We start from the raw sequence: 25,553 nt of genomic DNA, 5'->3' as shown, positions 1-25,553 counted from the left end.
CCTTTAATGAATAATTCTGAAGTGTAGGCATTTGAATTTAACTTAAAGTTACAAACTTGTCTTTCCCTTTTTTCAGTTTTCTCCTGTGCTGCTTTCTGTCATGTCTGAACAATCAATTTTTCTCTATATACTCATGTCAATTTCTAAAGAAGCAAAAGTTCTGGCATCAAGCTGCTACCAGACAAATAGCTGGGACTGCTTTAGGAATTCTGTTTTGCAGTGAAATTGAAAGGGACCAGAACCCCAGATCCCTTTGTCCATTTTTGACAGTGTAATAGGGAGCGGGGGGGGGGGAGGTCAAGATGCTGAATGAATAGACAATAGGTGTTTATGACAGTTAGAGATGCCACACCCCAGCCTTTGGGGTTTTCCAGTACTCCAGGCAGCTGGACAGTTTGGCACATTGCTGACTGATTAGTCCCTGCTTCTACACTTTCCTCCTCCCTTGGCCCACCCTGTCTTCACCCTGCACCAGTTTCAATATTTGCACAATATTGACATAAGAAACGTTTTAATATTTACCCTATACTGACATAGGGAAAAGGTTGGGGGCTTCTAAAACGCATCGTGTTCATGTGCAGTCTGCATGCTCAGTGTCTGGAATACACCGTCAGCCAGTGTCTGGAATGCCAAGTCAACAAGGCGGTGTAGCGTCTGAGGACTTGCACTGCTGTATCCATGCAGACCTTTGCCCTATGTCTAGCTCATTTTAGCCAGCTGAGCCACCCTTCACACAGCTTGGGTGAATGAAGCCTACAAATGAGGGAAAACCTGTTTAGTTCTATCCATTTTGACTGATTCATTGTGAAAGTGAGGGAATTCTTTCGGCCAGCAAGCAACACATGATGCCTTGTAAACAAAGTTGTGACTTGCTGGATTTTAAAAAGTGCTGTATCTCAAGCCTCGTCCAGCTTAGTTTTTGTATAACTATGCACCAGTTCCACTTCTGAGATGTATGTTGTAGTAGCACATTGAACATTCATTTTCTGGTCTGCAGACATTAGGGAATTTAAATCTGCTGAGATGCAGCACTAACAGGGAGAGTTTGGTCACTGTTATTCCAGTAGTTAAAGGGTTAGACTAGAACCTGGAGACCAGGGTTCAAAACCCCACACAGCCATAAAGTGCAGTGGGTGACCTTGGGCCAGTCATTCACTCTCAGCCTAGCCAACCTCACAGGGTTGTTGTGGGGGTTAAATTAGACAGGGGAGGAACCATGTAAGCCTCCTTGAGCATCATGGAGAAAAAGATGGTACATAAATGCAGCAAACAAGGGTTGGAAAATTAATCCTGAAAACATCACTTCTTGATAAGGATAAAACTTGCACCTGCTTGGAGGCACTGAATGTCTGGGAAAGACAAATAAAAGTGGTTTTATTATTTAACTGTACCTTCAAAAAAGGAGGAAGGAAGAATACAAACTTTAAATGCTTGTTACAACTAAACAACCACACCCTTTGCCCTGAAAGAAGTTTGTTCTTGGGCGGTCTCATTAATAATGTTGTAATACTAATTTTTTCAAGTAACCAAGCAACCTATAGCACATGAATTACTGCTGTTGTTATTATTAGCTGTGCTTTAATAACCACTTGAAGAGGGCATCTGAACAATGAAAGGAAAACTATATTCCTTAAGTCATAGTGCCACCATATGGTGTGCCTGATACATCATTTCGTTTGTGTGGAGAGGAAATTTTGTTTTCACTTAAAAGGGTGGTGGAGGGGAGAAAGGACTGTATTGTGTCCACCATATAACCAGGGCTTGCAGCACCTCTCAGGTGGGTGCCATTGCCATTCTAAGAGAATAAGGGAGGTATTCGTGGTGAGTTCTGGCACCTCTTTTTCTAGAAAAATAGCACTGCATATAACAAAGACGTAATCTGGCTAATTTGGTAATGCATACACACTACAATTCTGTATGCCACCATGTCCACAACTTGGTCTGCTGAAGAGTGATCCATTACAATCAGTGATTCACAGTAATCTGTTTTCCAGACAATTTGTTTACTACAGTTTGGAAAACAAGCAAAAGGCCACACAGTGTGATCATATGATTTGGCTTTCCATCAGAACAGAAAAGAATCAAAAGCATTTTAATGATTTTTTTTTTCCTAACCTGATGTAACTACTTCTGTGGACACAGCCAAAGTCTTAAGTAGTAAGCAGTATGATTTTTTAAAGCAATTAAGTAACTTCAACGAATGGGAAATGTGATTTTTAAAAAGAGGAATATATTTTCTGTTATGATGTTTCAGTCAGAATTAGGAGTACTGAGTTCATCCAAAACATGATGGTGTTCCCACCCAGGATTATTGAAAACAATGACCATTTTACCTCATAAAGTCCTTTGGGTGCAGTAATACTAAACTAACACATGGCAGTGCATTCTTGCTCAACAATTAAACGTTGCACCAAACAGTTACTTTCAGCTGGGAGTATCATGATGATTGTTTGAAAAATATTCTGCTGCCTTTCCAAATCTCCCCCTTTGGTCATTTATCATATTGACATTCCTGCCCTATTAGCACTAGCATATACTTGTGCAGCACTTTAACATTACCTTACTAATGACTGAATTCCAACATGTATATAGTTACCTTTTCCTGGCAGTTTCAGTTATGTGAAGTGCCAAGTTACGGAGTAACCACTATTAGAACATGAATCCCACACGTTTATTGTAACACTAATCTTAATGTCGTGTCAGTTCTTTTCAATGCCACAGTTAAGCTATTGTTTAAAAATAAGATTTTCTGTGACTTCAGCAAACATATATTTTTTTAAAAAATTGCACTCCTACTAGTTTTCAGTTGTAATGTATGTTGTTTTATTTATAGAAGTAATTTCTGTTAACTACTTTATTTACATTAAAACTCAGTTATCTTTGAATTTTCAAAATATAAGCAGTTTCCTGTGCAGAAAATATTGTCACATGCCACCCGCAATTGCCATAAGCAGTGTGAGATTCCAGGATTTGCAGGCACACTTTACCCAGGGGCTGTTTCCTTTTGGACAATGAGGCACAGTGGAGACTGTGGTGTCTTTATTATATATGATTTATTTACACATATCAACAGCCTGACCCTTGATGGAATCTGGATGGCTGTAGCATCAGATTCCAAAAGACCCCAAACATTGTGTCTGACCCTCTCTGCAGCGTAAAACAGACAGCCCACCTTGTGCTCTGTGCTCCCCAAAGCTTGCAAAACGGACACAACCCTAAACCAAAACTACTATTCTTTTGTCTTACTGTCTCTCATTTGTAGCTGACACAGGCTTTGCTTTGCTTATGGCCAATCTTGGGAGAGGAGCAAAGCACACTTCCCTCTCAGAAATTGAGTACTTGCTGACCAGGAGCTAACTTTCTCTTGTACTGAAGCATACTGCTTGCTGGCTCGTCACTGGACGCCACACTTCAAGAGAACACCAACTGCTTGCTGAGCACTCTGCAGCTGGCACACCTGCACAGGCTGGGAGTTGGTTTTCTCTTGGATGGGTTGCAGGTTTTCTAGGCTCACATTAGGCTGGGCGAGGCAGCTGATTTTTGGTGTCATAAAAGGGCAGTGAACTGTTAGTGACTTAATGTACAGTACTCTTACTGCCAATGTGGAGCAAAGTACTTAGAATGTTTTTTTCTCAGGTGCCAAAATAATTTGATCAGCCTTGGAAATTTGGGTGATGAAGGGTTCCACTAGCTGTGTCTTGAAGTTCATGCATATACATTATGCATCCCCTAGAAGGGGGATGGGAAGGAGGGGGACCAATAATAGAATGAACAGGCAGCAACTGTTACAAAAGAACTGTAGGCAAGAAAGGGGGAGCCTTGGAAGGCAGTAGTTGATCTAACTCCCACCCACCCCTTTATGTGGAAAATGCCGGTTTGAACATTTGGCACAGCCCTACTCATAACACTACTGCTCTCAAAATAAGGGTCACTGCTAAAGATGCACACACCCTGCAGCACATTGCTTAAGTAGTGGAGAAGGAGGAGGAGCGCCTTCAACCAATCATCCTTCAACCAATCATCCCCTTTTTGTTTTCATAATCTCAAGACTGTTTACTGCAGAGGTGGGGATTTGCATCTGGCCAGCAGGCCAAGTTCAGAAGTGGCCAACCCTTCAAGGGCCATTCTGACGCCTGTCTCAATGGTCTAGGCCAGGGTTATATTCAACAACCTTTTACTCAAAGAGTAGACCCACTCAAATTAATGGGCGTGGCTAATTTGGGTCCATTAATTTCAGTGGGTCTACTCTTAATAAACTTTTGCGACAGCTTCTTAACAGCATTTATTTTAATAACTTAATTCGATGAGGATAATTCCAAGGTTAGTGTTTAGGATCGTGGCCTCCCTAACCAAAGCGCTGGCCCTGATCAGGGACGCTCTCCCTGTGCAGTGCACAAGTCCCTTTTAATATTGTTCATTATTAGAGCAGTCCCTTTAAACGACGCTTCTGGCCGTTCGGGTTAAAACCAAACCCAAGAAAACGTAATAATTATATAATCTGGTTTCCCCTCAGCAAAGAGGGAACCTCCGGGAACTGCGTCTGTCGGCCTTTTATCGCGGCGGCAACAGCCGCTAGAGGGAGAGCGAGAGCGGCCTCCTCAGCTGGCACTCCGGGCAAGCTGCTAGTCGGCCAGGGCGCGGCGGAGGAAGGCGGGGCATGAAGGCAGACGCCTGAAGGAGACTTGCCGGCCTTCGTTGTAGCGGCCACAGCGCCCCAGAGGGCTTGAACCCGGAACGCGGGTGCCGGGTTTCAGCGGCGACCACTCAGCACCCCATGCGCAAGATGCTGGCCGCGCTCTCTCGCCTGCTGCAAGGCCCGGCTGCTCACAGACCGGTGAGTGAGGCACTGGGGACGGAAGGTCGTGAGGGAAGGGCGGCGGCTTCTTCTCTAGTATTTGGAAGCTTGCCCCCCCCCCTCCCCGCATTGTCTCGAGGCGGAGGTGGGGGCTGTCCTCGAGCGCCTGCTGCGAAATGACCGTTATTTCTCTCCCTCCTCCTCTCTCGGCGGGGAGGCCTCGCGAGAGGAATAGAGCGCGAGCCCCTTGGGACCTAGGCAGGCCTCGTGGGGAATTCACGCGCGCGCGCGGGTCAGATGCAGATGGTACAAGACCCTCGTATTTCGCAGCGATTGCATTTCAACGTGTGCACCTCCGGAAGCTCCTTGGGTGCCTTATTCTTCTCTTTTTCTTAATAACCCCCCCCCCCACTGTGTCCTCCATTGCGGTGCGTGTTGCTCGTCGGGTTATCGTGGGCCCCGCAGTAGAATTCTGCAGCGTCTCTCCAGTTTCTATAGGAGTAGGGGGGCGGGGGGGGGGGAACACCCACACATCTCGCAACCAGTGCGTCCCTTTGGTTTCAGGTGAATCTAAAAAGCCCGGGACACAAATTTTCACTGCCCACTAGTGGCAATGGTGGCTCATTTACCAAAAGTAATGTATTCAGCCTTAAATTTGGAAGTGTATATTGTATGTACTCGATTCTAACCAAACGAAGCTTCTTCTATTTGTGTCCTTGGCTTTTTAGACTCCTCTACCCATGTACTATCTGAAACCAAAGAGGCGCATTGGGAGCCAGATGTGAAATATATCAGCATTAATTTCAACTCCCCAACCCCACTAATGTTACCTAAGCATAGAAGACAGGTGTCTTTGCTCTTCTATTGCCACTTAATTCACGTGCAAAAAGAATGAACGGGAGGAAGAACTGCCATAAATCATTCTCTCTCAACTGAAACCACGTCCTCTCCTGCTGCAGCAAGTATATAATACTGTACTAGACTGCACTGCAGGGCTGTTGTAATCTCTCTCTCTCTCTCTCTCTCTCTCTCTCTCTCTCTGCTTCAGCCCCACATGCAATAGAGGTCTACATTTAGACAACACTACATGGGTGTCTAAGACTGCTTAAAGCTGGGTCCTTGAGAGCATGGCTTTCAAAAGCCACACTCAACCATAGCCCTTTTCTATCTGCAGTATGGGGCAAGGAACTGTATTTATTGTTGCACACCACCCCAATCTCTGAGCGGTGTGAGGTTCCAGGCTCTTACCCATGAGGGATAGCAGACTGAGGTGTATTTATGATAGATGGTTTATTTACACATATATACATTCTAAGCCTATGATGGAGGGGTTGACAGCATTAACACCCCAAGAAGGTCTTTTTTCTCCCATAGCCACAGCCTTGAAATCAAGCATGTGTCTTTCTCTCAAAGGTTTCAGTCTGCTTCTTCCCCCTGCTTCTAGCTTGCACACACAACTCAGCTCTGGCTTTTGTCTTTTTCTAGGGCACTATCAGTGAATTGAGAGAAATTGATACACTGGTGCTTAATTCCAGCTACGTTAAAATCTTGGATTTCTCCATTAATTTATATGAGGACATAATAGGACTTATTTACTGCTCTTATTGCTGCATGTCTCTCTAATACAGTACTCTTGCTGTCATCCAGCCTCACAGCTCACTAGAATGCCAGGCAATATTGTGGGCTCCATACTACTGGAGAGGGCACTCAGGCGTGCTCTTATTCCAGCCCTTCTCTTGTCATTCCGCAGTGAGATGAGAGCCTCAACAAGATCACCTACTCTATCCATTAGGAAGTCCCCTAAAGCATTCAGGAATCTTATCAGTATCCATAAGCCTCCATAAGCCTCTGTGATTCCCCCACCACTGCAATGGGAAATAACTGCTCTGACACACACACAACCCACACACATTTTCAGACCACCCCTCACCCCACTTGGGACAAAAATCAAGTCAAGGGTATATCCTGCTGTGCGTGTCAAGCTGGTAACAAGCTGATACAGTCCCTGGAAGTTATGAAATCTGAACTGGTCCCAGACTAGCCTCAGCATGGATGTTGAAGTCAATCAGGATCATGGTTTGCTCAAGAGTACCTTTGTCAGGGAGGCTTTCCTTTTCTATCTCAGTTCCTTTACAATTCACTGTAAACCTCTACCTACTTAGCTAGGAGCAAGTGCCATTGAAGTTTCCGACGAAGCACGTAATATTTATAATTCACTTTCCCCACCCATAATACAGAAGACAAGATAATCTAATTATTTTACTGTACTTGTGAGCTTTGGCATACCATAACATACCAATCAGGCCAGTCATTGCACTTACTTACAGATGTGCAATTTGCACATGTAACACGATGAGAATAGGTACTCAAATAGTGCTCAACATTTTTATACATGTGCAATCTGGGTGGGTTTTCTTTCCTGCCAGAAGTTTACAATGGGGTTTTGCTTTGAATAATGCACATTGTAGATGTCAGTTTTATACTTGGCAACAAGTTTTAAACTATGTAAAGGTTACAAAGGAATTTTCCCTTAGATTCCTTTATCTTCTAGCAGCCCAACATGTGGAAGCTTTGGCTAAAGGATACTTCACACATCATGACTTACTTGCACAAGATGCATTTCTGTGTTGTAGTTTGCTTGTAATGTAGATGATCACAAAGACAGACAGTATTGCAGAGGTGTTGTATGCACTTATATATAATCGACACCTCTTATTGCTTTAAAAGTATTGGCCTTTATTCTGTTGAACTGGCATACTACAAAATTAGATTAACATTTTCAAGTCTGTTTTTCAATCTGTTTCACATAGAGAACATGCTGAATAAAAATAAATACGCCTAATTAAAAACAAGAATTAAAATTTGATGCTCCCAATTGGTTCATGGGGAATATTTTCCCCAAGATTTGTGATAGTATCTGACATAATTTTCTGTTTTGTTTCCCCACCCACCCCAATTCTGCTGCTCTAGGGAGCTGTTAGTGAGGTAAGACCCATACGATTATATTTATTGTATGTTCTTTCTGCATTTTAACTGACAACATGTACATAATTTGATAAAGAAAAAAAAGTTCTGCCTGTCATTCTGACTGGTTTTCTTTTTGTGTTCAGATGCAACACTAATCCAAGAAGCATTGTTTATCTGTAAGCAGCTTATACACTTACAAATATATTTACATATTTGTATATGGTGCTGTTGGACTTCCTCCTGCAGTCAGTCCAGCCAGTGTGACCCGTGGTTGGGAATGGTGGGAGCTGTTGTCAAAACAACCTCTGGAGGGCCACAGATTCTTATCCCTGTAATAAAGTTTTTTACTGCATCTCCATATTATTAATTCTTTAGAGGGGACAGTGGTGGAGTGGGGAATAAGATAAATAAACAATAAACAAACCACCTACATTTAGTGTAAGAAGTGTTAACTTGATATGGCATTTCTGTTATCCACTGCTGAATTGTTCAGTGATGATTTTTTCTTAATTATTCTTTAACTGTTTTTGTTTCAACATTAGGCTATTGTGAAGTGTGTTATAGCTTTATACCATCCTGGAATGAATGGTGGTTAAGAACCGTAATAATACTAGTTATATTCTAGTGCATGCAGCTTGAGCATTTCCTCTTCTTGAGTGGGGACAAATCATAAAGCATAGTTTCTTTTTTTCTTTTCTTTTTTAAAAAAATGATATTTATTGAGAATTTAAAATTACAAAGAAAGAAAGAAAAAAACAAGAGAAAAAGAAAAAGATAGACAAAAATAACAATTGAACAATACAAGTCAATAAAAACCAAAGTCAAAGAAAAAAACAAAACAAAACACACAATACATCAAAATCAAAAAACAAAAATAAACAAAAAATTTAAAAACAAATCCAATCTTCCCAAATCCTTGTTTTCCATTAACTTATTTCATCGACCTCCTCACACCTCCCTTTTTTGTATTCTAGTTATTAATTATCTCAGCAAATCCTTTCCATTTTTCACAATATTCTGTCATTAAATTACCTTAATCTATTTTAACCTTATCTTACCATAAAAAACCCTAAAGCTTAAAACTTAAGTCTTCTTTATACCTAATTCTTTTAAGCATAACATATTCTTACATAATTCTTTTTAACATTTCTACTAAAGCCAAACAATTTCATTCCAACATTTTCTAGTAATCATTCATTTTACGATAATTTTCTAAATAAATTTTTAAAACTTTCTTCCAATCTTCATCCATCGTCTCTTCTTCCTGGTCTCGGGTTTTGTCAGTCCTTTCTATCCCATCCATCTAGTCCATCAACCTGGTGACCTTCTATCCGAGGCTCTTAAGTCTTTTCCATGTCCCTTCCGCAGATCTTCTTCATGTTTGTACCTGTACTTTACTTTGTCTTCTGCTGATCTTATTCTTAATTTCCTTCCTTTCTCTCGGGGAGACTCCAACTTGACAATATCTTTGTCGCTTCTCGACAAGTCAGCCCATTCTCCATAGTCGACACTGAAATCCATATGATATTTAGAGGCATGTTTCAAAGTCCCTCCAAAGTTAAGGGCCCCCACAACTCCCAACTCCCCCTGGCCCAAAGCCAAACCCGAAAGGTCAAAACATCCCTGCATAGGGGGATCTATCCAACCTCCCATCTCCAAGCCAAACAGAACTCCATCTCTCCAAATCTGGCTTTCTCCAGATTCATTCGTCAGATCCAACAACTTATGTTCCTGCAGGGCCACAGCTCTCTCCATTTCTGCCACTTGAGGTTCAGGAACAACCTCCTCCTTTATCTTCTTCACCACTTGATCTGTCAAAGCACATTCCTGAATTAATTCCTGAGTGGGTTCTATATAGGTATTCACTGTTTGTCCAAAATTTCCAACTGCAACAGTCATCAAATCCATCTTCTCATGTAGCTGTTCCAGTAAAGCACTTGTCTTGCAAAGAGCAAGCACTAACGCTTGTACTAGGCACATTCTTGTTCAAGGTCAAAGTCTGGTCCCACGATCTTTAATCTCTACAGCTGCAAAGCTCCCCAGATCGACTCTAATAACAGTTTCACAAGCTCCCTCTAGGGGAAACAATTTCTATTTGTATCCGTCTTTTTAAAAGCAGATCTAGCAACAAAGTTCCTTTCCTTTTTCAGATATTTTGTTTCTTTTAAATGCAAGAGGGAACATTGGAATCAATATGTTTCTCTTTTTTAACTATCTGTCAAAAACGTTTGTCCACAGTCAATGAACTTCCCCAAAGCGTCCGTCCTGACACCCCGCTCCCAGGTTCAAGACGGTGGAAATTTATCTTTCTTTACGCTCTCTTCTGCAGGTTTAAACAGTCTAAAAAGATTTCCCCCTCTTCTCCTGCTTCCAAGGGGGTTTAGTAATTTTAAATGATGGAAATTTAATCCTTTACAGACGACTTTCCAGACTCTAGCTTGCAATGTCTTTGCTTCAATCTATTTACAAAAGCGGAAGGCGGACTTCCTGTTTAGACCTTCCCGCTTCGGTACCAAATTAAGAAATTTCGTAGTCCAATTTTCCGTTCTACTCACAAGCAGTTGTTTAAAATCCAATTGTCCACAGGAAAAAGTCAGCGCTCTCCGGCAACAGCAATGCGGCTTCACTCTGTGAAAAAAGCAGTCGATTCGAAGCACCGCGCCATTCACCCCACGTCGCTCCGGATCCCCGAAACCGGGTTTCCCCGCGAGTAGGGGAGGCGCGAAAGGTGCCAGCCGAATCCCACGTCCACAGGCTTCTCCCGTCTGTGGTTTTTAATGGGTCTCCGCCTCGCCACGGCGGTCCAGACCCTAATTCTCACGAAGCGGATTCCTCCCGATCAGAGGAAATCCGCCATTGCCAGAGGCGCTAACCCGGAAGTCCATAAAGCATAGTTTCAAACCAGCACTTATTACTCTCTGCAAGTCAGAATCAAAAAGCAAGATTTCTTTTTGGCTTAGGAGAAATAAATCATAATGCTAGTTTAGACATAATGCTGTGCCAGCTGGACACTGCCTCACATTGCATAAATGTCACTTTATATTTTAAAAAAGAAAGTTCTTTCCCTACCACAGAGGAAAACCTTAAGAATGGCTACCATAGAAACTAATCGGGGATTGTTAAAATATACAAGCAGTATATAAGCAGTCCTGTAGCTATTAAATATTTCTGGTTAGCCTAGTGAAAAAGGTCCTAGACTTCATGAAATCATAAAGCAATATTTTTTTCTCACTCTACACAAGGTGTTGCGACCTCCCTTAAATTCCTCATAATGGTTCCTGTAGTCATATGTTCTGCTGTCATTTAGTTATGGCTCTGTAAAAGGGGTGGCTAAACTGCGGCTGTCCATATGTTATTGAGACTCAGTTCCCATGAGCCAGCATGGGCAATCAGTGAGGTTAGGAATAATAGTCCAGTGGTATCTAGAGGGCTGCATGGTAGTGACCCCTGCTGTACAACTGATTGTAAAAAACTCTACTCTCTGCCTATCCTGTGTGGACATTACATGGCATGAGGATCACTGCCAATTATTGTTTGCATTTATATGTCGTAACACAGCTATGATTGGTGGGAGCACTGGTGATAATATATATTTCATTGTTCCCTAAATTCTGTACAATATTTAAAGAAGGGAAGAATATTTCCTATTCTAGTGTGTCCAGCTTTGTTCCTTAATTCTTCTTTCCTCCCATACCAATTATGCAAATAGAACAGTGACACTACTGCTATAATATACCTAGTAAACAGTGCTTGTTTGCTACTATGATATGCCTCTCCTATTTCAAATTCCCCCAGGCCCCTGCATTTTCCTAGTCCAATTTTTCCTCTGTGTCTATCCTCATGCTTTTTCTATTCATCTTTGATTCCTTGTGATTAGTTCCTTCCTTTAATTTTGAATTATGGTTAGTTTAGTATTGTATTTAGACAGTTATGTGAACATCTTTCAACAGAAATCTGTGTGAAATGTGGTATACTGTATAAATGAACTGACTACGACAATGTCCTAATATACAAAAAATACTTACTGCAACCAAAATACTGTAGTGCAGTTGCCTGCAGATTGAATTTCCTAAACATGCACTTAAAGCACAAAAGCCAACACATTTAATTATTTACCCTTACAGTGGTACCTCGGGTTACATACGCTTCAGGTTACATACGCTTCAGGTTACAGACTCCACTAACCCAGAAATAGTACCTTGGGTTAAGAACTTTGCTTCAGGATGAGAACAGAAATTGTGCTCTGGTGGTGCGGTGGCAGCAGGAGGCCCCATTAGCTAAAGTGGTGCTTCAGGTTAAGAACAGTTTCAGGTTAAGAACAGACCTCTGGAACGAATTAAGTACTTAACCCGAGGTACCACTGTATTTTATTTGTGACACGTTTAGTTCTCCCTTTATGGAGGTCTAGTTAGCTTATGGTTTTTTTTTCCCACCCTCCCATGTGAATCTCGCCAAAAGATTAAACTGACTGATGGAGACTAGTCCAAGATTACCCAGGGCACTTTATGGCTGAGTGGAAATTTAAATCCAGGTTTCCCCAGTTTTAGTCCAACACTCACCACTACACCACCAGTACTCTCACACAACACCAGCTGGGGTTTATTAATAAATTACCTATGTTGAGTACACATCTTGTCATATGATGACCAGTGTAATTGGTTTAGTGACCAGTTCTTTCTACCCTGCTCCAGCACCATATACAGCAGGGGTGACTAACCACTGGAGGGTTCTTTGTGGACTCGGTTTGTCTTTGAAAAAAGAAATTAAAAACCTCTCTGCTTTTATGAGTGTGCTCTGTGGTGCCAAAGGGTTTTTTTGTGGCTGTCCAAGGCCCCCAATTGGTTCATTTTAAAAGAAAGATTATTTAAATATAAATTAAGGGTGTGTTTTTTAATTTTTTAAATTAACAGTACCTACAAGTACCGCTATGTGCCAAAAGGATCCACTAAAATCCATATTTTCTTCTTTGTCTTTTAAAATTAAATTTACCGTGCCCACTTTGACATGTAGGCTCTGAAGGGCTGACTACGAGTCAGTGCTGCCCTTGTCCTGAAAAAGATTTGCTGTCCTTGTTATCCCACTTTTCTCCCTTAACCATAGGTCCTCTCTCTTTCCTGCCCACTTCTTTAAAAAGCTCAAGCGAGGCGTGTGACTTATTCCTCTGGCAGTGTGTTGCACAGGATGTTATTCTCTCTTCTGCATTAAGGGTTGCCAGATTTTTATTTGAATCTGAGCACTGAAACACTGGCGTTTGAACTAAGTAACATCATTTTTTAAATGTGAACAAATGGAACAAACAGATGGGAAATTTTGGGAAGAGCATGGATTAGGCGGAGAATGTTTTCTTTGTTGGGAAAGGATCAAAGGGGTTGGGCTTTCACCCTGCTTGCTCAGACTTTTGCATCATGGCCAGCAGATCATACGGAGTTTGTGCACCTGTGCCCATGTGTGGAGTGAGGTCACAGAGCAGCTTGTTTGAACCTTAGCTGTTCAGTGGTTGTAAGCATACATGTTTAAACTATTATACAGTTTTAGAAGTGGGACAAGATCATACAGGATGATACTTTGTGTGTAATTACTTTGCGTGTAGAAACATTGTTTCTGGAGGATACATTGCAGTCTGCAATCATGTCAAATGTTTTATATGTTGAAGTTGGAATCTTCTCTATCTTGTGAAGGCATGAACATCTTTAAAAAACAAAAGTGCCTTAAACTAACAGCCATCTTTTTATTATATTTAAAAGGTTGCCCGTGTAGTTGTTGCATCTCGTAATTATGCAGATTTTGCAAGTGAGGCTACATTTGAAATTAAGGTAAGCAGCTTGTTACTTTAAAAAATGCTAATGTATATCGTGTTTCTTACATAATTTATAATTTATAAGTCAGTTAATAAGACTGGGGGATGTGGACAAGGTGCTCGTTCAGGGTGACCACTTATGCTCTGGACCCTAGCCCCTCGTGGCTGATAAAAACTAGCAGGGAAAGGACATCTGGCTGGGCTAAGGAGGCAAGACTTCCCCAGTCCCTAATTTTCTTATACTGTAAATATATAAATCGTAGATCGCCAGTCTTTTTCGACCCATGGACGCATTTTGATTTTAGAGCGAGTGCTAGAGACACCCCTCTCCTTTCCCCAGCAGTCACTACTTTCCATCAAATACACACACAAACACATACATGTACAAAGAAAGAATGAATAGCACACATTTACAGTTCGTCTTTCCAGGGGATCTGTGTAAAAGTTAGATCCAAGATAATTAATCTGAGGTCTGAAAAGCGCATAAAGCTGAAAGAGGAAATGGAAAAGTACATCACTCTTCCACTTCCTGCTTCAGCTCTGTATACTTTTCAAAGGAGCAAAAGTTAACCACTCTCATTGGATGCCAAGGAAATACCTCAAAGGCTTCATGGTGCCCGCAGGATCAATACCCATTTTTTATTGCACAGATTTTAATTACATCTAAAGCAAGTAGTTATTGCCATACTTTGCTAATACCAAAAATTAATTACATATTTTGTAAGGAAATAGTTCTGTGGTCTGGCCTGTTTTATCAGTTTGTTGGATGATACTCAGTTCTGTCCCGTGTCAGCAAGATTTCCCTTGGTTTATCCACCTGTTCCACCTCCTGCATAGGTTTATAAATCTTTGTCGTGTCCCCCATTAAGTCTCCTGCTCCCCTGAGCAGAAGAGACCCAAATATTTTGCCCTTTCCTTGAAGGTACTCTGATCCTAAAAACAGATTAGGATTGCCCTGCTTATCAAGCATCCTAAGAGAATTGGAGGTCCCAGTCAATGAAGTTACTAGCTTTTACCATGGTGGTTCCAGAGCACCTACCAACTATGTCTTTGTGATACTTTCATACTAGAGCCTTGGCCACATGGGCACAGTAGGCAAAGGCAGGGAAAATATGGAGTAGTATTAGCTAAGAAAGTGTTACTCTGATTTTCTTCAGGACTAGTCTGCAACCAGTAAGATTAAATAATCATTTTGATATGGGGGGAAAACCCCTGACTTTTTTATCTTATTTCCCCCAGAAACATGATCTCCATCGCTTGGAGGAAGGACCGCCCACCACCGCTGTTATGACTCGAGAGCAGGGTCTGCAATATTACAAAACTATGCAGACTATTCGACGCATGGAATTGAAAGCAGACCAGTTGTATAAACAGAAAATTATTCGAGGCTTTTGTCATTTATATGATGGTCAGGTATGTGCCTAAGAGACTTTATGCTCAAGACCTCTAGGTTTTTTGTCGTCTTCTTCATTTTAATGAAGGCTTTTATAGGGCAGGGTGTGCATGAAGAAATTGCATGTCTCCACTCTCCCATACAGAGAATTAAAAGTACTTGCAAAAACTGAGAATGAAGAGGTCTAGCCCTTCCATCATGGCAGCTGCATTTCTAGTTCCTCCCATGCTAGTACTTTGTGGATCCTCACAGAATATTGATGAAGTTTCCTTCAAAAGAATTCCAGCAATTGTAGCCCTGTCAAGTTACACCTACGTCTAAAAGAATTAGACCAGATCACATTGTGACCCAGCTGTAGGTGTGCCTGTGGTCCTCCAGATGTGACTGTACCATCTTTGACCATTGTTCTTTCTGGCTTGGACTAATGGGAGTTGGACTAAAACAAAACCTGAAGAGCCATGGGTTTTCCACAGAGCTATAGTTTTTCTTTCTGGTGTTTTCTTGCTCTCCTTTTGTACCTCTACAGGGGACCAGATATTAGCACTAAAAAGATTAAATAACTGGCTGAACTGGGTCAGTTGTTAGGTTTTAATTAAGTAAGTAAGCATATGTATACGTCTGTTCTCCTGATTTGTATTGCTTTTGACCATAGACATAGCAGATGTAATTAGGAATAGTACAAAACTATATTTCATATCGTATCAGCTTGCTGTTTAAGAGTAGTGTATACCATACTCTTCTCCATCTGTTGGAACTAAAGTTAGAACCAAAGTGAATGATTAATCTGTGTATTAAGCTATATTCGGTAGTTTGTTCACAGCAATAGTAATGAGCAAAGGAACACCTGCTGTTCTTTGAAAGGTCTACACCTGCCATGTTATATGAAGAGCCTCTCTGCACACACACACCCATCTCCCCAAGAAGGGCCAGGTAGGATAGGAACTGGCTGAGCCTTGCCAGTGATGCTTCCCTAGTCTTTCTCAAGGGAAGGCCTCCAGGCAGTGGTATCCAACCCCCAACCATCTTTCCTGCTCTGGTGGAAATATTTCTTGGACAGTGTTTCATAATATCATGCACAGACACTTAAATATCACTCTATTTTCATATTCTCCACTAAAACCTGAAGATCCTTCATTGCTAGCATTTGACTATGGCATCATGTAATATATTATGCATATGTTGTTGTGACAGTAATCTTCCCTAGATAGTCTGTTTCTGTTTCTTCGGTTCCTGAACTGTGGTGGAGATGCAGGTACAAAGTTGGTATACCGTTCTTCATTTTATTTCTTACCTGTGGACAATGGCACATTATACACTGTTTTCAGGTATGTTTTCTTTACCATAGGAAGCTTGCTGTGTTGGAATTGAGGCTGGCATAAATCTAACAGATCACCTGATTACTGCCTACCGGGCTCATGGCTTTACATACACTCGTGGTGCTTCAGTTCGAGAAATCCTTGCTGAACTCACAGGTTTGTGTTCAGTGAAATGATATGTAAACAGGAAAAGGAATGGGATTATGTAGCATGTATAGTGCATAGATGGAGGGGGGTTTAGGTTCAATTATCATCTCAACAATGAAACCTAGTAGGACTTTGCTGAATTGCAACACACCTATTCTACTCTTCCTCCAAGGAGCAATAGGCTGGTTCATACCTGCATGTACAGCTTTTGTTTCTCTACACTTGATTCAAATTTACCAGTGCACTAAATTCTTGTGCTGGGATGCCTACCATATATCAGCATGTGCTGTAAATGTGTCCCCTCCTAAGAACATGAGTTTTGATGAAAGTCTAACCTTTATTATTCTGAAATCATCTTAAAATCCATCCAATTAGTGAGTTTGAGGTCCGGGGGGGGGGGGGGGGGACGTCATCTTAATCTTATTGACTTAGTAGAACCAGATCACATGGTAAAGATCCATTTTTAATCATTTCAGGTCGGGTAGGTGGGTGCGCTAAAGGCAAAGGAGGCTCAATGCATATGTATGCCAAAAACTTCTATGGTGGTAATGGTATTGTTGGAGCCCAGGTAAGGCTCACCGATAAAAACAATATTTTTCTTTGGGAAGAGACTATATGTTGCTTTTAATCTGGGCCATAACCTAATTCATATATAGTTAGGTGTGTTAGCCCAGTGACCTTAGTGGACTTAAATATGTCCAGTCTATGCTGGATGCCCACTTCTGGCTCTAGTATTTCTTCCATGTAAATCTAACACACCCCAAATTTCATCCATTCCTGGATAGAACTAATTAGCTAGGCCCATTGCAGCTTGGCATCTAGCCTGAGATAAAAACTGAAAAAGGCTTGGTAGTCTTGATGAATGATTTTCAGCAGGAGAAAGTCAGGTGAATGGGTGGGTATTTTTATACCGTTGAGCACAGTATGCTTCCATATTAAGTGCCAGGAATGAGAACTGGAATCGTCGTGTTTCTGTTCTCAAGTGCTATCTTATCATAGTTCATTATTGTTGGCTGCTGGTCATTATCTTTGTTTGTTTTGACTACCTTTGCATGTTGCAATTCATTGTAGGTTCCTTTAGGAGCTGGCATTGCTTTAGCATGCAAGTACTTTGGCAAAGATGAGATTTGCCTGACGTTGTATGGTGATGGTGCTGCCAATCAGGTAAGCGTCAAGCTTTACTCTGTAGTTAGAAGTTAATTAAGAGTCACATACAGTGGTGCCTCGCAAGACGAAATTAATCCGTTCCGCGAGTCTCTTCATCTTGCGGTTTTTTCGTCTTGCGAAGCACGGCTATTAGCGGCTATTAACGGCTTAGCGGCTATTAACGGCTTAGCGGCTTTAAGAAAAAGGAAACAAACTCGCAAGAACTCGCAAGACGTTTCGTCTTGCAAAGCAAGCCCATAGGGAAATTCGTCTTGCGGAACGACTCAAAAAACGGAAAACTCTTTCGTCTAGCGAGTTTTTCGTCTTGCGAGGCATTCGTCTTGCGGGGCACCACTGTAAGCGGAAAGGAGATGTAAATGCTATGGATCATGCGTGATAAGTCCAGTTTTGTTCAAAGTGAAATGAAACTGCCCAAGTTGTTCTCCCTGCTATCTTGGGGGGGGGGGGGGGAGAGGAAAGCAGAAGGCCAAGGCTCACCAGTTCGTTCCTGCTTGTACATACAGTCATGGTCTAGTGAACACAACCACAGTATGTGTAATTCAAGGCTGATGGCCACATGAGAGAACTGAAAGTGTACCAAATCTTTTATTCTTCTAGGGCCAGATATTTGAAACGTATAACATGGCAGCCTTGTGGAAGTTGCCATGTATTTTTGTCTGCGAGAACAACAGATATGGAATGGGTACTTCCGTAGAGAGAGCTGCAGCCAGTACAGACTACTATAAGAGAGGAGACTATATTCCCGGGATTAGGGTAAGAACATTTTTAATAGGAATGTGAAAGTTATACTATGTCCATTCAAGGAATTCAACTTTATTCTTAAATGTAATTGGCTTTTTTATTTTATTTTTAATCAACAGGTTGATGGCATGGATGTTCTGGCTGTAAGGGAAGCAACAAAATTTGCTGCTGACCACTGCAGATCAGGAAAAGTAAGTTATACTTTGTGTGTGTGGCAGGCCGCTCCTGCTTTACAAATTATTTAAGTGTAGCTGACGTTTCCAAGTTGGAAATATTGCTATTTGATTTCACAAAATGTATACCCAAAACACAAGGTTTAGAAGCTTCTCCATAATTACCTTGTGAACCTCAAAGCAACCTTCCAAAAAAGCCCAGTGTTTATTGGGTTGATAATGGAATAGGAAACAGATAGTGTTTCAGTCTGTGGCCCTCTGAAGCAAACTAATCTTAAACAGCAGCCCTAAAATGTATGCACACAGTTGATTCAGATTAGTTGTCATGACGTCTTATCAGCAATTTTTTGTCACTATTTTAAAGTTATTAACACCTCTGAATTTTAATTTTGTCAGGGTCCTATTGTGATGGAGCTACAGACATATCGTTATCATGGACATAGCATGAGTGATCCTGGAGTCAGGTATTTCTCTCTGCATTACAAACAGTTCCTCTCTAGATAGTATGGGGGAAATAGCTGTATGTTCAAATGTCCCCTCGTTTTCTGTCTATGTCATCTACATTTTCAGTTAGTAGATCAGTAGTCTCCTCTTATCTCCCTATTACTGGCTTTTTAACAAATATCAAGGGCATGTTGGCCCTTTGTGGCTAGTTTTATTATTTATTCAAAGCAATATCTGAAGAATGGCTGACTGTACAGGTAACAACAAATCTTTATCTCCTGTTGAGAGGAAGTGTAAACTTTGGACTTATACCCTTGCTCTCTTGGATAGCTATAGCCTGCAAACCATGTATTTTGGTGTGTGTCTTTCACAATGGCAAGCTTTGCTTCTGGTTTAGGATCCTAGTTTGTGTGTGAACTGGTTTGTTGCTATGCAAGAGGTTGCACAAAGGGAAAAAGAAGATGGAGCATATAAGCCCTCAGCTTGTGCCTGGTTATACTAATAATAGCAAACTATGATTTGCTATTACATCTGAATACAACCATTCTAAAAAAAATAAAATGATAGTATCCAAATTTTATGAGGCAAATATGAAAAATACCCAAGAAACTTGATTGTTTCCATTATCTTGCTTTTATTTTTGTGTGCTTCATTATGGTTAACAGCTACCTACAGGAACATAAATACCTGGCTAACACTGAGGCAGGGCATTGGTTCCATCTAGCTCCATAGTGGCTGCACTGGCTGGCAGCACCTCCCCAGATTTTCAGGTGCGTCTCTCCCAGCTCTACAAGGCTATGCTGGGTAGTGAACCTGTGACCTTGTGCATGTAAAGTAGATGTGCTACCATTCAGTTATAGCGCTTTCCTAAAGGGGGCCTAAAAAACTAAAACTGCAAGCTGGTATGATATGCAATTTAATGTAGGCAAATAACTGGCTAATAGGTTTTAATTAAGCATATGCTTAATTTTGTTCTATTCCTAATTACATCTGCTATGCCCATTTCCCTTTTTTTGTATTGCTTTTAAGACTTCACAGTATGTTTGAATGAAGGTGAAAACTCTTAAACTCAACTTTATAAATATAAATGCATGTTATAAAATAGTACATAGAAAATATATCTAAGAGTAGCAGTACATAAGGACTGTTTGTTTAATTGATATACTGTGGTTCCAAAATAGTTTGCCATGAAATGAAATTTGCCTAAAGTCTCTCATGAGTAGCAAATACTCACTGAAAGAGGAGCTGCTTCCTCTCCCTCCCTCCCCCACAATCAGGAGGGAGAGCTGGTGGTCCTTCCCCACATCTGTGTATCATGTGTGATAGCAGTAAATGCACTTGGTCCTAAGGAGAACTATCTGCTGTTAGTAGAGCCCTGCCCAGAGCTGTGATGCAGAGGTACAAGGAGTATGTTCTTTGAAGGTTGAGAGTTCTTACTCAGTATTTGATTTTTAGAGTGAAATGTGCATTTAATTTTTAGTTCTGGAAAAAGTATACTGAAACAGTAATATATTTTTGAAATGCTTAGGCCACTACACGCTACCAGCTCATATGCCTATTTTACCTTGTGGCTTCCTCCCCTCATTGAAAAAATATAGCCAAGAGGACCACTCTGCTTTGGTGATTAGCAGATGTAAAAACTGCTCCTGAAAGCTCTTCTCTATTACTTGTCATGCTTGTTAGAGAGTACATGACTTGCCTCTGTATACTGTTGCAATAAGAGTACCAGTGCTTCGCAGAAACAGTTATTGCAAACAGTTCAGCAGTCTGTTACATTGTCTCGTCTTTTTTTACAGTTACCGAACGAGAGAAGAAATTCAAGAAGTCAGAAGCAAAAGTGATCCCATTACACTTCTGAAGGACAGAATGGTGAACAACAACTTGGCTAGTGTGGAAGAGCTAAAGGTAATAAACCTAAATTTCAAATTTGATGAAAATCATTTTACAAAAGTAGATCAATAGGAAGTCTTCACCTCAAATCAGTTACAGCAAGCCAGAATTGGTATAGGATATATCCTGTGGGGCATTGTTTACCAAAGGGTACATGGCAGAATTTTTAATTTTACCTAATCATTATTCTTTTAGCTATAGAAAACAATTTAAAGATTAAATAGTTTTATTTAAACTACCAAATTATCTTCAACTGAGAAGGGGTCTATGATTATTGTAAATTTGGGAAACACTAATATTTTGGTATAGGGGCCTATATTGCCTAGTTACGGTAAACATGGCAGTTTCCTCCGGGAATGACATTTGCACAGCCATTGCCTTCTCATATTTATAACCCGACTTTCTGAGGAGTCCTGGTATCTGGTATGGGATTTGTCACAGTTGGCCCTTCCATTGACCCTGCCGGTTTAGGTTGAGGAAAATTTTGAATTGGAATTCTGCTCGTCACTACAGCTGAAATCATTTCCTGCAGGAACAGGGTTAGTGGATTTGCTAGGAGAGTCCCAGGTCTGTTGCCAAAGTGGAAATAAAGAGTGAGGATCATTGATGAGCATGATTGGTCATACATCTCTGTCAGCATGGGAGACGTGTTCTGCTCTGGAGTGAAGCAGCTGTTAACACACCATCTAATCTATAGCTTATGAAAACATGCCATGTCCTGCCACAGTTGGTAACTTGTAAGTTATTCTAGTAGTTTGCTGGCTAGTTGTTCAAATATAAAAAGGTAAAATGTTCCATGTGCAGCATACATGTGAGAACTGCTTATCAGGATTTCATCTTAGGGAGGGCAGAAACTCTTAACAGCAACTGTGGATTAAATGTTTCCCGATTTACTTTGAACCCCAGCATGTACTACAGAGGTAAATAGTTTGATAATGTTTGACCTATTTGGAATCTGTGGAGTCTTTTGTTTCCATTGACAATTTTTTCCCTTCTCATACAGGAAATAGATGTGGAAGTAAGGAAAGAGATTGAAGACGCAGCGCAGTTTGCCACAACTGATCCTGAACCACCTCTGGATGAACTAGGCAATTATATCTACTATAAGGAGCCACCCTTTGAGGTGCGTGGCCCAAATCAGTGGATTAGATATAAATCTGTGGGCTAAGTGAATGTCTCTCCAGCAACCAGTTAAATTAATGCATTTTATACTGGGCTTTAATTCTTTTATCTGCTCTAAGAAATAAGGGCAAAACAATTTCTCATGTATATGGGGAAAATTCATTTGGCAGCAAAATAGCCATTGTATAAGACACAGCATTATATAGTGTGGAATTCTAAAAAACAGCTGCTCAGAAAAGGTCAATAAGCATTGTTTATTAATTTATATATAAGCTTCATTGTGTTCTGGATTGCTGTATTTATGAAAGTTATTTAGCTGAAACCTCTTACGTACAGTAAAAAAAAAGGCATATTAAAAACTTCCTGAGCAGATATTTCCCATGAGCTTTTTGTATGTTTTTGTATTTGCATCGCCCCATCCCAAATGATTTTGCAACAAAAAGAAGCCTTTTTCAGCATGTTTTATTTTACCTTTATAATATGCACCTAGAGTGAGTCTGTAACCCACTCTTTGCATAGGATCTTTGTACCAACTGGTTTTTTAATCTTATAAAATTATACATAGTAATAATTTATATTAAATCAGAAGGCAGCAATTATTGTTTTTAAAAAGCAGCTGACATGTCTAGAACACTGTGTATTTGATATTTGTGGTTAAAGTGCACAGGCTACATTTTAGTCTATAAGGCAAGCAGTTTCTAAGCTACTGTATTATTTACACATCTGAAAAAAATACATGATTAAGTATACTAGTAGAAAAGGCTATCATCACATGACTTTAATATAACTTCATATATATTAGTGCAAAACCTGTAGGACCAGTATGTACAGTAATTAATAACTTAGTTGGAATGTGTGCTCTCTTCCCATTTCAATTTCTCAGAACTTGGCATAAGAGTTATGCTTCCAATTCCAAGAGTTTATTCAATTTTCTGTGCTTTAATATTTCATTCCATATTCGGCAAAGAATACCACCACTGTATGAGAAAAATAAGAACAGTAAGTGTCTCAAACTCTTGTTTGGAAGTCAAACACTTCTAGAATCATGCAATTATTTTCTTACCGGAGTCTAAGGAATCGCAGGTCATCTTTAGTGATGTGGTTTAGAACATCACTCAGTGTATAATCCTCTTGAACAAACTGAAAGACAAAATTATTTCAGTGTTTCTAAATATTATTCAGAAAATGAATTTTGAGGGTCTTTCCCACTCTTAATCCTTACCCTATCAATTGTATCTGAATCAGCTTTCTGTTGTTTCAACCACTTGATCAGTTCTTGGTCTACGCAGTGCTGAAGAGCAGATGGAGGTGGTTGAATTTCTGCAACAATTCAAAGTAGGTTAATCAGATTCATTCCATTGTTACAAATTCAAAAGCTCTACTCAAAAGTGTTGTGTGTCCTAAAGCTCAAGCCATTCCTATCAACTGACCACACACATTTAATGTACATTCTCATATCTACCAGCAGTTTTCAACTGCAGCTGAAGGAGATGCAAGTCTTGAATTCTTTGCTCCAGTGTTTGCCTTAGCAGTGTCTGGTATTCTCTCTCCCTCTGTACCAGGCTCTCCAGTAACCTATTAAATAAAATGGGGGTCAGACTTGGGTATGACATAACATTTTCCCCTTAAAATGTTTCATGATAGTTCAGTGGTACCTTGGGTTACATACGCTTCAGGTTACAGACTCCGTTAACCCAGAAATAGTACCTTGAGTTAAGAACTTTGCTTCAGTATGAGAAAATCATGTGGTGGCAGCGCAGCAGCAGCAGGAGGCCCCATTAGCTTAAAGTGGTGCTTCAGGTTAAGAACAGTTTCAGGTTAAGAAGAGACCTCCGGAACCAATTAAGTACTTAACCTGAGGTACCACTGTAGTACACTTTTAATGACAACAAAACCTAGTTCTGCAACACGAGTATTTTGGTGAATCTGATACTTACATTTTAGTTGAAGTGCAGTTTGGTATGTCTAAAGCACATGTAAAAGTGTCTCTCATTGTATGGCTTACCTCAAAACAAATCCTACATATCTTTGAATTACTGGCTACCTGGTAGCCTTGATTTTCAAATGCTATCCAATTTAGATTTCTGTGCTGAAATGGTTCCTAGAATTTCTACTTAACCCCAGGCTTCATAATTAAATATTCCAGCACTATCAGCGTGTTACTTGCTGCTGCTATAGTGATAGAAAACCACAATACAGACGGTCAGGCAATGAAAGGAATTTTATACACACTTTCCGTCAGTGTTGGCTAAAGTAAGTGCTGCTCTCAAAGCATACATGTTACAGTTCTCCCTGTAAAGGCACCCTGGAACATTTAGGACACATTTTACATTTACATTTGTAACATGGAAAGGTAACATTTAGTCTGAAATAGAGACGCTGCACATGGAGTGCTGCTCTAGGGGGTGGGGGGGAGGAAAAGACATGATGCAGCCCTCAGCACTATACAATTGGGTTTTCTAGAAGTCTAGAAGAAATAACGTGAGTGCCAAGTTAACCCTGTATAAACCAAGAGTAGCTAGACTGGCTACATTTTAAAATCTAGCCAATAACCAATGTATGCTCGTCTGATTGCCTGAAGGCGTTTTATAAACACCAGCGATGATCAGTAAAATGGCTGAATAAGCCTGAGCACACTTTAAAGCTGTTAACCTGTTTGTTTCTTGCTTAAGCTTGCCCAACTGCAAGCTGAGCTGCTGCTGAGTATCAGGGGTCACAGAAGACGTGAGCATGCACACTCCAGATGTGATAACTGTTTCTTCGTGTCTTTTTTGCTGTGCTTGCTGGTAATCCTCATCTACTTCATCTGCATCTTTGTCAACTCCTTCAGTCTCTGATGCTGGTTCAAAGTGAGCTCGAAGTTCTGCACAGAGCAAAAGAGAATTGCAGAGGTCAAGCATTTCTTACATTTGCCACTTAAATATCATCTAGTCAGCAAGCTTTTCCTGAGTATATATATCTTTTTAAATAAAATGCAGCTGTCCTTCCTAGTCCCATTTCAGAAAATACAGGTGCCTAGGGCATTCCTTGATTTTAAGAAATGACAAACTAATAATGGGCTAATGTGCGGCAACCTTTCAAAATAACAATTAGTGAGGATTTGTAGTGAATGTTTCTGTCCAGACTAATATTCACAAATACGTTGGTCTGTAAAGCATGTTTAACAAAAAAATTCAGTGTTCAAAAAAATCAGAACTTGCTTTATGAAAGAACTAGCAGCCATTTACAAGTTTTCGCCAAGTAGAGACCGAAGTACTACTGCAGTTCCAGCACACCAGCAGTACTCACCCTGGGGCACTCATTCCACAGGTTAGACATTTATTATTGCTTTGCTCACATCATACCTGGAATGAGAATAGTGACAGCAGCTTGAACAGCACGTCGTATTATATTATCCATAGCAAACATCCAATGAGGTCTGATTAAATGATTCCTTAGTACTTTGTTAACCTATAAGAAAAGTGTCAAATAAAACAGGGTAGTAGTTTGCCTTAAGCTATAAGCTTGTCATTTAGAACAAGAAGTTTGGGTAAATGTAGGATGACAACAAGTCCACTTGGATTAAGAGCTAGAACACATATTGGAACATAAAAGCAGCCCT

General features: G+C 40.6%; 2 protein-coding genes across 8 annotated transcripts in view; one reads left to right on the top strand and one right to left on the bottom strand.

Annotated features, from left to right (window-relative positions):
• Positions 1 to 4,623: 4,623 nt before the first annotated feature.
• On the top strand, positions 4,624 to 22,336 carry PDHA1 (pyruvate dehydrogenase E1 subunit alpha 1). 2 transcript variants are annotated; one of them, XM_081001668.1, is made up of 12 exons: positions 4,624 to 4,834; positions 7,766 to 7,780; positions 13,507 to 13,575; positions 14,799 to 14,972; positions 16,298 to 16,424; positions 16,892 to 16,983; positions 17,487 to 17,579; positions 18,180 to 18,335; positions 18,443 to 18,514; positions 18,893 to 18,960; positions 20,737 to 20,845; positions 21,834 to 22,336. In XM_081001668.1, the coding sequence occupies exons 1-12, from the start codon at positions 4,775 to 4,777 to the stop codon at positions 21,996 to 21,998; spliced, it is 1,200 nt and encodes a 399-aa protein (XP_080857794.1). In that variant the 5' UTR covers positions 4,624 to 4,774; the 3' UTR covers positions 21,999 to 22,336. The 2 variants fall into 2 exon arrangements, with proteins under 2 accessions (XP_080857794.1, XP_080857795.1); XM_081001669.1 differs by lacking the exon at positions 7,766 to 7,780.
• Positions 22,337 to 22,398: 62 nt separating this feature from the next.
• MAP3K15 (mitogen-activated protein kinase kinase kinase 15) overlaps positions 22,399 to 25,553 on the bottom strand; it is a 70,708-nt gene continuing 67,553 nt past the window's right edge. For 5 of the 6 annotated variants that reach the window (XM_081001575.1, XM_081001576.1, XM_081001577.1 and 2 more), the window contains 6 exons: positions 25,297 to 25,402; positions 24,605 to 24,815; positions 23,415 to 23,527; positions 23,175 to 23,272; positions 23,016 to 23,092; positions 22,399 to 22,929 (listed from right to left, as the gene is read on the bottom strand). In XM_081001575.1, the coding sequence (XP_080857701.1) occupies positions 22,851 to 22,929; positions 23,016 to 23,092; positions 23,175 to 23,272; positions 23,415 to 23,527; positions 24,605 to 24,815; positions 25,297 to 25,402 (684 nt within the window). In that variant the 3' untranslated portion in view covers positions 22,399 to 22,850. Of the gene's footprint in view, positions 22,930 to 23,015; positions 23,093 to 23,174; positions 23,273 to 23,389; positions 23,528 to 24,604; positions 24,816 to 25,296; positions 25,403 to 25,553 lie in introns of those variants that run through there. The other variant, XM_081001579.1, reaches the window with a different exon arrangement.

The sequence above is a fragment of the Podarcis pityusensis genome (genome assembly GCF_964106645.2).
Source record: "Podarcis pityusensis genome assembly, chromosome: 4".
NCBI classification, from domain to species: domain Eukaryota; kingdom Metazoa; phylum Chordata; class Lepidosauria; order Squamata; family Lacertidae; genus Podarcis; species Podarcis pityusensis.
Note: the sequence above shows the minus strand (reverse complement) of the source record. Positions and strands in the feature narration are given on the sequence as shown.